This window comes from Trichosurus vulpecula, chromosome 1 (genome assembly GCF_011100635.1).
Source record: "Trichosurus vulpecula isolate mTriVul1 chromosome 1, mTriVul1.pri, whole genome shotgun sequence".
NCBI classification, from domain to species: Eukaryota; Metazoa; Chordata; class Mammalia; order Diprotodontia; family Phalangeridae; genus Trichosurus; species Trichosurus vulpecula.
In genome coordinates, this window is record NC_050573.1 from 562,097,254 (window position 1) to 562,113,012 (window position 15,759).

General features: G+C 35.8%; 1 protein-coding gene across 6 annotated transcripts in view; it reads left to right on the forward strand.

Moving 5' to 3' along the window:
• CNTNAP4 (contactin associated protein family member 4) overlaps positions 1 to 14,871 on the forward strand; it is a 419,915-nt gene extending 405,044 nt beyond the window's left edge. For 5 of the 6 annotated variants that reach the window (XM_036741850.1, XM_036741849.1, XM_036741854.1 and 2 more), the window contains 3 exons: positions 7,478 to 7,696; positions 8,043 to 8,114; positions 14,020 to 14,871. In XM_036741850.1, coding sequence (XP_036597745.1) covers positions 7,478 to 7,696; positions 8,043 to 8,114; positions 14,020 to 14,213 — 485 coding nt within the window. In that variant the 3' untranslated portion in view covers positions 14,214 to 14,871. The remainder of the gene's footprint in view (positions 1 to 7,477; positions 7,697 to 8,042; positions 8,115 to 14,019) is intronic. The other variant, XM_036741851.1, reaches the window with a different exon arrangement.
• Positions 14,872 to 15,759: the final 888 nt, after the last annotated feature.

Consider the following 15,759-nt stretch of genomic DNA (forward strand, 5'->3'; position numbering starts at 1 on the left):
GGAAAAAGACCTTTATATACAAAAATAGTCATGCAACTCTTTTTGTAGTAGCCCCAAACTAGAAACTAGGGGATGGGGGGGGGGTGCAGTTCTTTCTATCAGGGAATGACTTAACAAATTACAGCATACGGACACAGTGGAACAATATTGTTACATAAGAAATGGCCAAGTGAAATAGACAGTTTCAGAAGAAACTCCAGATGACAACCAGAAACTGATGCAGAGTGAAGTGAGCAGATCTAGAGGAGCAATTTAATCAGTGACGACAGTGTTAGAAACTTTGAAGCCTATAAAATCTGAGTAATGGAATAGCGAACTAAAAGTCCAAAAGACTTAAGATGAAACATGCTCCTTACTTTCTGCCAGAGAAGTGATAAACTCGAAACACAGAGAAATATACATTTTCAGGCATGACCAGTCTTGGAATTTGTTTTGCTGGAATATACACGTTTAAAATGAAGATTTTCTTCTTTATTTTTCTTTCTTTCTTTCTCTCTCTCTCTCTCTCCTTTCCTTCCTTCCTTCCTTTCTCCTCTCCTCTCATATCTTCTCCTCTCCTCTCCTCTTCTTTCCTTTCTTCTCTAGTCTCCTCTTGTCCCTTCTTTCTTCTTCTCTTCTCTCCTTTCCTCTCCCCTTTTCTCCTCTTCTTCCCCCCCCCCATTGTTGTTCAATGGGAAGTACTTTGGGAAGGATAGAAACTTAAAAAAAAAAACCTTAAAAATAGAAAGGAAAACATTTTATTTCCTTATGACAAATTATAATAGCTCAGGAAATTCTGTGGCTGTCATTTTGATATCCACAAAGATCAAGAACTAGAAGGGACCACAAGGTTTATCTTGTACAATCTTCTCGATTTCCAGATAGGACACTGAGACAAAGGGTGTTAAAGTTATTTACCCAATTGACACACAAGTTATGAGGATCAGAGAGAGAATTTGAACCCAGCCTCTGACTCCAGACCCAATATTATTTCCATTGTATCATGTTACTCCCTAAATACCATTTATTTGTTTTATAATATCAAATTAAAAAACAAACTAATAATAGAAAATTGCACTTGAATAACTTTGTACATTCTCTTTATTTTGATATTAATTTTCTCTTTGACATATTTAAACATCTTTAGCTTAAAATATTTCTTGTAGAAAATATTTAATCTAGTCATTAATAAGTAGAAAGTTATATCATGCCAACAAAATAAAACACAATTAAATATGAGAGTACCATATTGGTCAGAAAATGGGCTGACCATAATATAGACCACATATCCAAAATAAGATCTCTTTAAAAGGAAAAACAGTGCCTATAATGAAAAATTACATTATTTTAAGGTTTTATGTGAGCTGGACTGGGAAAAATAGTGAGGCTTACATTTTTATCAATATAGTAATATAAAGTAAGATATGGAACAATGGACAGAAGCCTGGCCTGAGAGTCAGAAGAATATCCATCATTTCAATTCCTATCTCATTTTGGCAATCTGACCTTGGTCAAATCTTCTAACCTCTCAGTGCCCCTCAGAAAACTCTCCAAGACAATAAATTTCAGAAAATATGCTGACCAACTATGACAGAGGGAGTTCTCTTACCAAGTCCTCCTGCACTTATGAAATTATAATGCAGCTTGGTGCTAGGGTTGTTTGAAAATCCTGTGCCTGGAATCAGGAAGATCTGAGTTCAAATCTGATCTTAGAAACTTTCTGTGAGTATAACTCTGGGCGACTAACTTAAGATATATTTGCCTCTGTCCCTGGGTTGTGTGGCTTAAATGAGAAAATATTCATAAAGCCCTTAGTCTCTGCCTGGCACATAGTAGGCACTTAATAAATGCTTGTTTACTTCTTTCATTGTCCTAGATCAAAAAGACAAAGAAAAAATGGTAGGTCTGTTCTAATAGTAAGGTTTAGAAGAAGAAGACAAAGATGTATGTCTAAATGTGTGAGTTAATGAGAGACCTGTAGCAATAAGTTTGAGTCGTAATTAGAGAAAGGGATGACTGTCTTTTTTGGGGGGAAGGGAGAGACAATTGGGATTAAGTGACTTGCCCAGGGTCACACAGCTAGTAATTGTCGAGTGTCTGAGACAGATTTAAACTCAGGGCTTCCTGACTCCAGGGACAGTACCCTATCCGCGAAACCACCTAACAGTCCCTGGGGTAACTGTCCTTTCCATTCAGAGACTAAGTTTTGACCCATTCTCAGAGAACTGCAAAACATGCCAAAATGTCCTCTACTGAATCCCATTTATTTTTTTTCTATCTGGGTATGACTTTCTGGGAGCAGCAAATGCACAACTGAACTGGCTGGACAAATCTTCAAGGTACCTTTAGTTTTGTAGGCACAGCCTTGGAGTGAAGTCATGATTAATGACATCTATGAAAAATTCATGTATTTGACTGTTACCCCAAAATAAGTTCAGAAATTTTACAAATATTTAAGACTTCAGTATTTTGGGAACATGTGATTTGAATGGTGTCAACTCTTCTTCCACTTAGATCATACCCTCTATTGTACAACAGATGGTGTTAGAATTATCCAAAAAAAAAAAATCACCCCTAACCAATTTCCTGGTGAGGCACTGCAAATCTGTCTAGGCTTGTCTGTTTGTGACAGGTATATCCAACTCCAGATGTAGGCTTGAAGCCTTTTTAATTTTGTAAGAACTTTCACAGCCTGTGCTCTTTTGGGTTTGAATCCTTTTTTCCAACAATTCCTAATTTCATGAATATGAATGTTACTTAACCTCACTAAGCCTCAGCTCCTTCATCTGTAAAATGGGGAGAATGGTATCTTTCATAGACCCTTCACTGCAATCTGTAGTATTTCTTCATTGGGTTGTTTTGAGGATTAAAATGAAATGTTTGTGAAAATGTTTGTAAGTCTTCAAGATGATATACATATCAGAAATTATTATATGCAAGAGTCTGCCAACACAAAAACTAATTAAAAGCAGTTAAGAAAATAAATCATTGTGGACTACTTCATTTCAGTAAGCCTTCAAATATTATCTCTGTGATGTTGACTGATATTTACATTTTTTTATCATTAACTGAACATTTTTGTCTTATTTTATTTAAGGTGACAATGTCAAGATTGATTCAGTTCAGTTTAGTTTGTGGGATCTTTAGTTACTTGGTTAGGCTGTCACATTCAGAGGGTGTTCAGTTGTGCCCAACCCTTTATGGCCCCATTGGAAGTTTTCTGGGCAAAGATACTGGAGTGGTTTGCCATTTCCTTCTCCAGCTCATTTTACGGATGAGCAACTGAGGCAAAGAAGATTAAGTAACTTGCTCAGGGTCACACAGCTAGTAAGGGACTGAGGGCAGATTTTAACTCAGGAAGATGAGTCTTCCTGACTGACTTCAGGCTCTGCACTGTATCCAGTATGCCACCTTCGAATTTAGAGGGCTAGTGGCTCCATGGAAGTTGATATTGCCGGGAGGGACTGGCCCTGTGATTTCATTAATAAAGGGAACTCTCAGATAAGGAAACTCCCACTCACAATGCAGGTTAGCATCTCTCTAGAGTCTTAAATACTTTTTTAGAAAATTGAGGATTTCCCCAGGGTCAAACAACCAGTATGTGTCAGAGATAGACATTAAACTTAGGACTTCCTGGTTTTGTTTGCTTTTTCCCCTCTCTGGCTTTAAAAGGACTGACTCCTCTTCTGCACTTCCCCTTTTAAGAAATGGGAGGAGGAGTTTTGTTTCCACAGAACCAAAGGTGTGCTTCGCTGCCCTCCCCCACCCCAGCTTTAGCAGAGACCAGGCCTCAAGGTCGGTCAGGTGAGAGGTCAGAGGCTTGTACACATGTGCATACTTTTTGAGAAGGCAGTCTGGGGAATTAGAGAGGCCAAACCCACTTGAACCTGTTCAAGCTTATCTAGGGTCTGGTCTTGGTCAAGAATCCAGGCCTACTGATTTGCATCATTTGCATATGTTAAAGAGGGAAAGTAGGGGAAGTAAAAGAATATAGTTTAATCCTAAACTAGGACAAGGAAAATCTAGTTAACTTCACTTTTGCTTCTGTATCCTTATTATCCTATTTATATAAACTGTATAACCTAGGAAAACTATGTAAAAAACAAAGATTGTAAACTAACCATGACTCTAGCAGGAGTAGAGGGAATGGTTACCCCTGCTCCTGCAGCTGTATCGGTGTGAGTGTTCCCGCGAGCACTGCACCCGCTCTCCCGGGGAGCGTAATAAAATGCCTTCCTCTGCCCACTCTGGTCCCGAGTTCTTTGGTTGTGAATGGGCAAATCACATGGGTTTTCCTAAGGTCAAGTGAAGGGAAGCAACAGGCAGTGGAAGCTTGCTGGGCTTACTCTTGGATCTTGTCTTGGGGTGTCCTGTGATCCCCACTGCAGTGTTAAGAGGGCTACCACTCTGGATTCCCTTGGGGAGCCCTGTGGTCTGCACGGCCTTCTTAAGGGGGTATGTATCACTTGGGACTTCCGGCTCTGTCTCGGGAGCCTTGTGATCTTACCGCCATCCTAAGGGGCCATCGCTTGGGTCTTCCTTAGGGTCTGACCCCTAGGAGGCCCTGTGATCCCCACAGATTAAGGGATGGCTACCACTTGGTCTTCCTCTGGGAGTCCTGTGGTCTGTACAGCCTTCCCTAGGGATTATCACAGGGTTCTTCTTCAGGACTTTGGCCCTGCCTAGGAAGTCCAGTGATCCCCAAAACCACGTTTCTCACACCCTGATGGTAGCCACTTTAATATTTTCATGGGACTGCATGAAATTGGCTCCCTGATTTCCTTTATATAGAGATCTTCTGATGAGGAAACTCCCTCCCCCAGTGAGGATTAACTCTCATTAGTACTTGATTGTTTTCATAATAATGTTTTCTAGTATATTTTGAGATCTCATAGTACCGAGCCCCACACCTTTTGATTTTTTTTTCATTGTCCCCTTGCATTCTTGACCTTTTATTCCTTCAAATGAATCTCATAGTACTGGGTATCTAATGAACTTTGTGTAACTTCCAAGGTGATGGTCATATTCTGGTGAATATTGCCATGACTTCCAAGTGATGGGACAGAAAACTGTAGTACCTTATTGCTTGCTTTCCAGGACGGATAGGCTGCTCACTTAATGGCTTTCTTTACTATCCTTTTACTGGAGGAACAACTGTATGCTATCATAAATACTTACTCAGTGCTCTTTTTTCTATAAATAAAATTCAAGGAAAACTGTGACTACATAGTATCTTTAAGAATGAATGTACTGTTTTATTTACAGAAGACTTTACTTGGAACCCCCCCAAGGATGTATTGGTGTAGCACCATACCTCCTTTTACCTTTTATTTGTTCTGAGTTATTATCAGAACTAATACATATAAGATGTTCACGAGTTTAATGTTTGTTCTATATTTCTCTACTGGAGTAAACTGAAACTCATTTTCCAAGCATAATGAGTAATCTGCTTGATAATTTATTAAACTTGACCTATCCCGAGCGCATGCGTGTCCCTTATTCAGTCACTAAATATTAGGTTTAGTCATAGTAGAAAGTGTTGCTTATAAGCATATCTCCCAAACGCTTTGTGCACCTAAACATTCTTTGTTACTTTTTATGCAGCTAAAACATGGGAAAAGAGATAAAATTTAAAACTTTATGAAAATGACGCTCTACTAGTCTTTCAAGAGAGAAAGAACAGTTGATGAATCTGTTGCCTTAGCAACAGTTACTTGTCTTCCCTACTTATTTGGTACCCTAAGTTTAGGTACCCCAGGTTAGTAATTTAGGGGAAGCAAACTTTTTCTGAAACATTCTGAGCTACACTATTTTCTTATTCTGAAAAATTTCCCAAATTACATAGAACAATCTTGATACTGAGAAACTACAATATATTAGTAAAGATTGAGTTGCTTTTGTAGTGGTAAGAATGTTTACAATAAACAATTCACCACCACCCCCCTTTTTGGTTAAACATAGAGATTTTAAGGAATTTTTTTGTTAATTAATCCATGACTACCAATTTTTCCCCCTTTGGCCTCAGTAATATTAAACCCAAACTAATAGAAATAACCAAGGAAAGGAATATAGCATTAGTTTCTGTGCAAGAGGAGAAAAGGAGGACAATACATTGATAGAAAAAGGAGTGATACCTCTGTTTAAAATACAGAAATGTAAAAAATGGACAAAGGGAAAGGAGTGTGGGAATTCTCATTGAAACATTAATAAGGTGTCTTTTAATAAACAACAGCAACTAATTTGGGAGGCTATTTTAGAAGGGATCCTAAGAGATAACACCTTCATTCCTGCCCCCCACCCCCAGGTTTGGTTTCTAAACATCAGTTAGAGTCACAATTAATATAAACTGAAGATACTGGGAAGAAAGGAAGAGATATATTTAAAAACTTCCTACACAGACATTTTCATTTGTCTAACTTGATTTTTAATTTCTGCCATTTAAATTTATTTTCACCTGATCTTCAGCAGAAACAAAACAACTGTTTGCCATCATTGGAGTACTTATCTTTCCTTTATGTGAAGACAGAGAAGTCATTTCAAATTTCTCTACTAGAAGTGAAATATATTCCTTATTCTTTAATCTTGTTTTCTGGTCTTTTTCAATTCTGTTTAATTCAGCTCAGTTCAATTCCAGAAGCATATATTAAATTCCTCCAATATGCAAAGGCACAGCACTAGGTGTTAAGAATTCAAAGACAAAAAAAATTAAAGACGGATTACTTTAAATTTATTCATTTATTGAAAAAAAAAAGGTCTTCCTTTATGAAAACCCTATTTTAAACATTGTGGTGTTGTACCAAAAGCGAGTGAGACACGCCACAGTGTAGAAGTTTTAAATGGAGAATTTATTAGCCGGCAACCATTCAGGGTCTTTTACCCAAATCAAAATGGCCCCAAGTTGGGGTGGAGGAGTAGCTTAAATAGAAAATACAGGGTACAGTGGTGAATCATCTCTTGGAATTTTACAGACCAGGTCACAAGGTGGTCGGGGGGCACAGGGACAGATCAAGGATTTTGACAGGTTATCGTTCAGTGGGATGATCTTACCTATTGACATTCCTTGGAGGAGTCACGGGGCCCCAGGGATGTTTGCTAAATGCTGAAGAGGTCTGAGTCCATTCTTTCTGAGGGTGTTGCCAGAGGCTAGGGGTTTTCTCAGGGGTCTCCTTAGCAGTAACTGATTTTCCAGTACCACAGTGGAGAATTAACAAGAAGCCATGGTCACTTCAATTATATTGTAGTTGAACTAATTAGTCTTTTCTGAATACTTTCCAACATGGTAAAAATTAGAAATTATTTTGTTCCTGAATGTATGCAAATATAATATTTTATGTAAATATATACAATTAAAAGCAGATAAAAGTGCAGTTAAGTTTTCAATGCATATTTCTTCCAACATATAACAAATTTTTACTTTTTGCATGTTTCGGGGATTGGCCTCAACCTACTTTCCTAGCCTTTCACTGGAATTATGTATTCTGTTTCTTTTGATTAACAGAAAATAGTGATGTTGACCAGGAGACAATGAAAGCCAACTCTCAGGGGTTCACTGGATGTCTCTCTTCTGTGCAGTTTAACCATATTGCTCCTTTGAAGGCTGCTTTACACCACTCCAGTTCAGCCCCAGTCATTGTTAAAGGACATGTAGCTGAATCCAACTGTGGCACTTTAACTGGGGCTGAGTCAACACTGAGTGAAACAACACATTCGTTTGCAGGTAGCGTATTGCTCTCCTTCTTTCTGTTTCCTGACATAACTTGCCCATTGAGTGTGCAGCACTCCTCACATTATCATTCCTTTACGCTGGGTAATACCCCGGGGGTAGTTTTCTAAATGTGTTCCATTCGGCCTGTTGAGCTTTGTTTTCCATCCTTCTTCTTTTCCATGTTCTTTGTTTCTTATTCATTTGAAAATATTCCACTGAACAATTATAAATGTCTCCACTACTGAGATCCGTACTCTGTGATGCCTCCAGATGTTCTGCTCTTGTTTCAAACATGTGTAAATTACTTAAGAACCCTACTTTCTATTTGTTTCTGTCACTGTCCTTTTTTCTGCTACAGATCATTCTGGACCAATAGATGAGGGAGAGCCCTTAGCTAATGCAATCAGAAGTGACTCTGCAATAATTGGAGGTAATAGGGACTGTGGTAGTAGTTTCCTTAAAACTTTTTATTTTAATAATGATTGCTATTTGATTATTGGTAAGAAACACATGCAAAGAACTGCAATTTTATTTTAAAAGCTTCAGGCACTCGGAAGGACCATCAACAGACTAGTTTCTCTATTTACCATTTTTCTGGTATCTTCTTGACATCAGCTTCTCTAGAAATAGTTGGCCTAAGTAGTTGAAGAATCCACTGAAGCATACAATTTTAAGAATAGTTGCAGAGCCATCTAATACAAGCATCACAATATGGAAATGGACACCAGGTGCCCCTAGGCATACAGCATATGCTTAAGGAAGAAGCATTCCAATGGCTTCCTGGACACGCGGCTGCTTTTACAAGTGGGTTATATTAAGAGTAATGGAATCTGTGATAAAATTGCTGTTTAAAGCACACAGTTTGTGCTGCCTTAATGCTGAAGAAAATGGGAATTTGCATGTGTTTAGAGGCTTTCCCCAAGGAAAGCATCTTTTGCTTTGATTTCAAATTGAGAAAGTAATAAGATCCTTTTAATTTTTTTTTTCCTTCCTGGCAATAGGAATAATGTGCTCTCTGAGGTCTAATTATCATATCAAAAAGTGAGTCAAAACAGCACGTTTAATTCTCTCTCACTGGAGAGGCAGTGTGGTATAGTAGACAACACAACAAATTCTGGAGTCTGAAATTGTGCAGTATGGTTCTTTTGCTTGTGCCATTTGACTATAACACTCTTATGTGAACATAGCTTTTCTCCAAAGAAAAGGGAGAATTATTCAAACATTGATGCTCTGTGCATTTTTCTTAGAGAATTAGTGTTCTCATTTAATGAATATAAAATAAGTCAATAATGGGTTAAGAATGTATAACTGGCATCTCCTTATTTCTACAATGAAATACACTTCTTGTTCTGAACCAGTTGGCAGAAAGGGTAAATTTTTAAAGGGACCAGTTCATTTATTTTGTTTAAGAATCAAAACTTGAAACTGTGGTGTATAAATGATTCTCAGTATTTCTTAATTAGGGATCTTTTTCTGTGTTTAAAGGGCATAGATGATGATTATACAGAAAAGTCAGTGACAAAGCATAAAGTTAAATCAGGCCAAAAAGTCTAATAAAGTGGAAAGATGTCTGGGTTTAGAGTCAAAGGACTGAGGCTTGCTTGCTCTGTCACTTGTTATTTAAATGCAGTGAATTCAAGTGTACCGGGTAGCCCTTTTTAAAATAGTCAAATCTTCAGAAAACTGCAGTGACATATATATTATTTCCTTGGGCAAGGTCACTGACCTCTCTCGTGCCTTGGTAAAATGAGGAGGTTGGACTAGATGATCTTAAAATGTCTTTTCAAGCTCTAAATAAAGGAACCAATGAAAGACCATTATGCAGCTCACAGAGCAATGAATAGATACAATTGAATCTTTCAAATAATTTATAAAGTTCAAAGTAGAAAGGAAAAATTAGAACCAACTTTCTTTCAAGTGTAAGAATGAGTGATACTTGAGAATTCTTTTTGGAATGCCTAAAAAAATTTAGCTGTGAGTTTTGAGATAGACTGCAAATAGAGAGCTACAGTAATAAAGGTTTTCTTTTTGGACTGCACAGAATTTCCTTTTAGTTGCTGTACCAGAATAGATTCCAATTAAATTAAAATTATCCTTCCCCACCAAGAAACTTATGTCACGTGTGCGCACACATATACATACATACATACATACCCACGTATACACATATATATGTATATACATATAGACATAGTTCAAGAAACTTACGGTGTATGCACATGTCTATGTGTGTATATATCTATCTATCTGTCTTAAGATTTTTTTGAGGGGAAAGGTAATTTTAATTGAATTGATTGAAGGTGTTGACTGACTATATGTAATATGATATGTTATATGTGTTTTACGTTCTATATTCATATTTCAATATATAGTCAGTCTTAACAGATACAGATTTGCTTTCATATATATATATAAATAATATATACATACACACATATAGCAATTAAATTAAAATTATCCTTTCCCCTAAGAAATTTACGATAGTGATATATACATATGTAAGTACATTGTATATGTATATACCACAAGTTTCTTTCATATATGTGAAAGATCCCTCCCTTGGGCTCAGTCTTAACATCTTTTACAAATATAGATTTGTTGGCCTGAAGGAATCCTGTAATTCACCATTGAATATGGCAGTGGGCATGGTACAGAACACTTTGAGCCAGGGTGGGGTAGGAAACCCGGTCATTTGAAAGACATGTACTGTGAGTGCAGAACATGAAGTTCTTCAAGTCTATGCTCTTCTTTAGTAAATACCCTAATCTTTTATGCATTTTTCATAGAGTAAGTCCAGGATTAATTTGTTTTTCCCCTGGACTGTTCAAGTTAAAGTTCATTCGCATTGGCTGTTCTCTATCCGTTCAACTGGAGAGGTGACATTTACTATTGACCATGTAGCAATTTCTTCTCAAATTCCTTGAAAATTGCAGTCACTGCTGAAGTTTTAAAATTTATAATTATCAATTTTAAGTTTGTCACAAAGCTGAAATTAAGATAAATAAGCTGTTTCTTAAAGATGCATTAACTCTTACCTTTTTTCATTTCATTTCCAATTATTTGGAGTATATAACACACTTGAGTCTATGGATGCCTTTCCATGCTGACTCAGTGCAATTTTCAATTTTTGTATTATCTCTATGGAAATGTTCCTCTTCACATCCCATAATTGTCTCACGAACCGAAGGAACATCTCCTGGGGAGAGGTATATAGTATGTGAATAAGGAAGCCACGTGGTAGAGCAGAAAGAGTGCTGGCTCTGGTGACAAAGGACCCGGGTTTAAATCCTTCCTCTGACACCTACTACTTCTGTGACTTTAGGTAATGTGTTTAGACTTCCTGTGGCTCAGTTCCCTCATCTGCAAAATGAGTTGGACTAGAATGGTTTCTGAGATCCTGTCTTTCTTTCACCCTATAATGGCACGTTCTTTGTTCATCTCCTATTAACTGTCACATAAAAAGCACTGAGATTCTCAGGTGTATTATGCAATAGGAAAATGAAAATGCTGGTTTTGGATTAAAAAAGAATCACAGAATTAGATCTGGAAGGGACTTTTGAGGTCATCTAGTATAGCCCCTTTATTTCACAAATGAGGAAGTTGAGACTCCAAAAGCTCAAGATCCTGTGGATAAGAAATGTTAGAGCAGGCTTGAGACCCAAGTCCTCTGACTTCAAACCCTGCACTATTTCCTCTTCTTCATGACAAATATGCTGAAATACAGTCCCTTACCTCTAGTTAGCAACTAAATTGACTATGAATGAATCAGAAGGGAGGTTTTAGTCCCTGAGAAATTTGCCTCCAGGCTTATAAACTTGACATCAGTGAATATCGTTTAAATGTTCAGTAAGGTTTACAAAGAAGAGTGCTTTATGACTCTAAATGTGTTTTGTTTTACAAAATTCTTGAGATTCTAGAATTCTTAATGTGAGAAATGAGCTTAGTTTCTGGTTTTAACACCTTTCAGATTTCATTAAATGACTCAGAAGATTCTCCATCCACAATGATTTTATTTAGCTAAGAAATTCATTTTTTTTAAAATTGTACCATGCAATTAAAAAAGAACACATCTCACTCTTAATCAAGATCTGATTTAATGAGAAAATAAAATAGCCTCCAGTGGAGAAAGGCCCCTGTGAGGGGAAGTCATAGATGGTTGAGTTAACCTGGCATTTTGTTGCTGTATGGTTTTATCTAAGACTAAGTAAATATAAAATGTACTAAGTAAGAGATTTTATAGTTTTAGCTCCTTTAGTCCATTAGCATTAACTATTGTTGAAATCATTTATATAAATAATTAACTTGAATTTCCTATCTCTGCAAAGTATTCTCATGCCAATTCTATTTCTGAGTTAGTAAGATTGAAATAGATGTTTTGCTAGGGCTCTAGGAATCTGAACATGACCTACCACCAAGATTCAAAATGAAATCAAAAGTTTGCATAAACAAAATAATCGCTAGTACCTTAAGGTATAAAAATTACTTTACGAATAAATCAGTGAGATAGATTGGAATCCTTAATTGTGCTTATTTATGTCCTTAGGATAATGTTTTTTTTTTTTCCAGAATACCCCACTGAGGTAGATGGTACATGCACTTCTTTCTACACTTAACAGAAAAAGAAATAGTGAGTCAGAGAAGTTAAGTGACTTGCCCAGAATCACACAGTAAATAAATTTTTGAGAGTGCATTCAAAGGTCTCTTACATCTAAGTCAATCACTTTCCACTACACTATTCTACCCTATAACTATACCTAGACTATAAACTTCCTTGGCATATTCAAAGGATTTGACTGACTAAATCAAAGGTTCTTGATTTTTTGTGTCATGGACCCCTTTGACAATCAGGTGATGCCTATGGATCCCTTCTCAGAATAATAATTTTAAATACATAAAATAAAATACAAAGGATACATCAGAAACCAATTATATTGAAATAGTGGGATTTTTTTTGGTTTGCTTTTTAAAGTCCCCAGATTCCAGGGTAAGGTACCTGGTCTAAATGGACTGAACAGGACAATATTAATATTGCCACTCAAACCATACTTGTCATAACTCATACATTTCAACCCATTTCAGTCAATAACTTCTACTCCTTGATATTTAAATTTGAATTAATGATGTGTCAAAATCAGAATCTACACACTTTAAAAAGTGTTCGTAACATTAAAATGAGACAAAATATGTACTGAAAATGTAGATTTGTTAAAGAAGCTATTCTTTTAGTTGATTTCCTTAAAAAGAAAACAAACTAGAATTCATCTAAATCTAAATAATTACTGACATTTAATAGAACTGTGCATTACCAATGCCAAATTCCTCTATCACTAGTACATTAGATTTAATACAGAAGTTAACCTAACCTTATCTTAATGAGAAAAATCACAGTGAGTGAATCAGCAAATCCTAAATCCAAATCAGACTAATCAAAATTTGATGAATACAATTGGTTATCAATAAGCAGTACCACTATGCAGAAAATTTCAGGATCCAGAAATATCACTTCCTATTTCCTGTAGGTATATATGAATATACATGTGTATATATATATATATATATATATATATGTAAATGTATTTACATGTAACTTTCATCTCACTAGAGACAGTGGATTGATTTCTAAGCTTGCCATATCATTTACTATGCAATCAGTGGGTCAGTAATTAGTGCAGAATCTTAACATGTTTCCATTTCTTTTTTCTTTGCTAAGAGAACAATTTCAAAAGATTTATAATATTGCCTAGCTAGTCTCAGTATCTTCCTCTCTATAGATGATTTAAAAAAAATTAGAGAAATACCTATAATCCTTTTGATATTAGGATTTACCTTTTTTTTTCAATATTACCACAGTATACATATATACCAGTCAAGGTATTTTGAAGTAATTTCATTAAACCTCACACTAATTCTAATCTCACAAAAAGTATTTGTTATATTATTAAGCATTCCCAAATATGTATTTTTTAATCATTTGAACATTCCAATATAATGTTCACTCAGTAATGTGGACATGAGGGCCTATGAGGAAATCTAAATACATTCAAATGGATTCTTACTAGTTTAGATTAAAGCCATAAAATAAGAATGTGACATAGAATTTGATGGGACCCAGAAGCAATATAAAATTTATGATACTACTTGTGTTGTGGTGCTAGAAATATATGGAATTCCAAAACTTTCAAAAATAGATTATTGGCTTTTGTAGAAGCTTAGGAATTTTATGTCTTCCTGGCCAATGCAATCTCAGGGTATTTTCTATTCAATCACCTCTTTTGGAAAAAGACTTATTATTTGGAGACTGACTCCAAGTATTGTTTTTCTCTTTCCCCCACTAGGTGTGATAGCGGTTGTGATATTTATCTTGCTTTGCATCACCGCCATTGCAGTACGGATTTATCAACAGAAAAGCTTGTACAAAAAAAATGAGACAAAGAGGGCAGAAAATGAAGACTGTGCCGACACTGCCCTGAAAAGTGAGCTCACCATGCAAAATAGAGTTAATGAAAACCAGAAAGAATATTTCTTTTGATTGGAAGTTATGATTTAATTTAATACTATGATAGTCTGACTTTCTTGCTAAGCCAGGGGCTCTCAATGGACAAAAAAGAAAACAAAATAAGCTCTTGCACTCAAAGTAAATGCAACGGATTTGCAGAACTCTTATACTGCATACATTTCAGTCTCAGTGATTGCTCTAGGAGGCCTCTTTCAATTGACATATATTCCTTAGCTATCATAAATGCATTTTATGTAACAGTGAATTAGATATTGTAACCAATTTCATTGTTGGTAGTTTCTGACTGTTCTGACGTGCTCCTCTACACCTGAAGTTTAACATGTATAACGCATATGGATTTTAAATGGGAGAATTGTTATGAACCTGTTACCCTACTCCTCTTTTAAAATGAAATTCAGGAGTTTTGTTCAAGGACAAAATTCAAAGTTGAACTATAGTGATTTGCTTTAATTGATTTTTTTTTTTGCCTATGCTCCCTTTAGTTACTCCTTATTTATGAAAAATAGAACGGGAAAAGGTAATTGATTACTGTGAGCACCTAGTCATGAGTGATAGATAGCCAAGTTACCCAAAATAAATAACCCTGTTGGTTCTCCCTGTAAGATGGTCAATATTATGCATTATTACACTGGGAATGAGTCTGTTTTAGAATACGGGTTTCTGTTTTTGTTTGTTTGTTTACTCAGTTGGGTTAAACCCAATATTGGATATAAAGTAAGAGTAGTCAAAATGTGCAGAAATGGGTTCTCAATATATGGTAGTGTTTTTATTTTTAGTACCTTGTTATCTCAGTTTAGGATGGCAGCCTGTAATTACTGCTTGATATTAAACACATGTAGAATATATGATTTTTACCCTACATTGATTGCTTAATTCATATACTCCTTAGTTCTCTGCAAACTCATTCTCTGTCTCCACCTATAGTTAAAGGAAATATAACCACAAATATTTTCCCCAAGCATACAAAATGGGTATGTTGATTGACTTTTCCTAAAGTTTATTATATTCCTTCCATCATCTCAACCTGTAACTGAATTCTACAAGCAGGCTTGTCATACGCTGAAAAAAAAGTTGTATCTTATTAATGTAAATCTGCACTTCCCTTTCTAAATGTTGATTTGTTTCTAGTCATACATTTGCCTATATATTAGATATTCTCTTATTCTTTTGTTCCCAATGTTTCATTACTTTGACATTTCTTGAAACAAAAGATGTAATGACAAAGTTAATATCATTTCTAAAAATGTTGTGACGGAGAAAGCATATTGTTATACTATCATATTCACTAAATTTGCTTATCTAGATGATACAACTGCAAAGCTATACAACTCTTGTTGAAAAATAACATGAATTATTATGGAATACATTTTCGTTGTGATGTATAAAATATATGAGAGGAAAGTTTAAGTGTGATGTTATGGGGATAGTTCCATAATAATTAGGCAAAGATGATCAGAAAGTTGCATGCTGCTATTGTTTAGATTACAAAAGCCACTTAAGAAGAGGTGCTATACTATTCTAGTCTCTTACCTTGTGCCTGCCAAGTAGAATCTTTAAT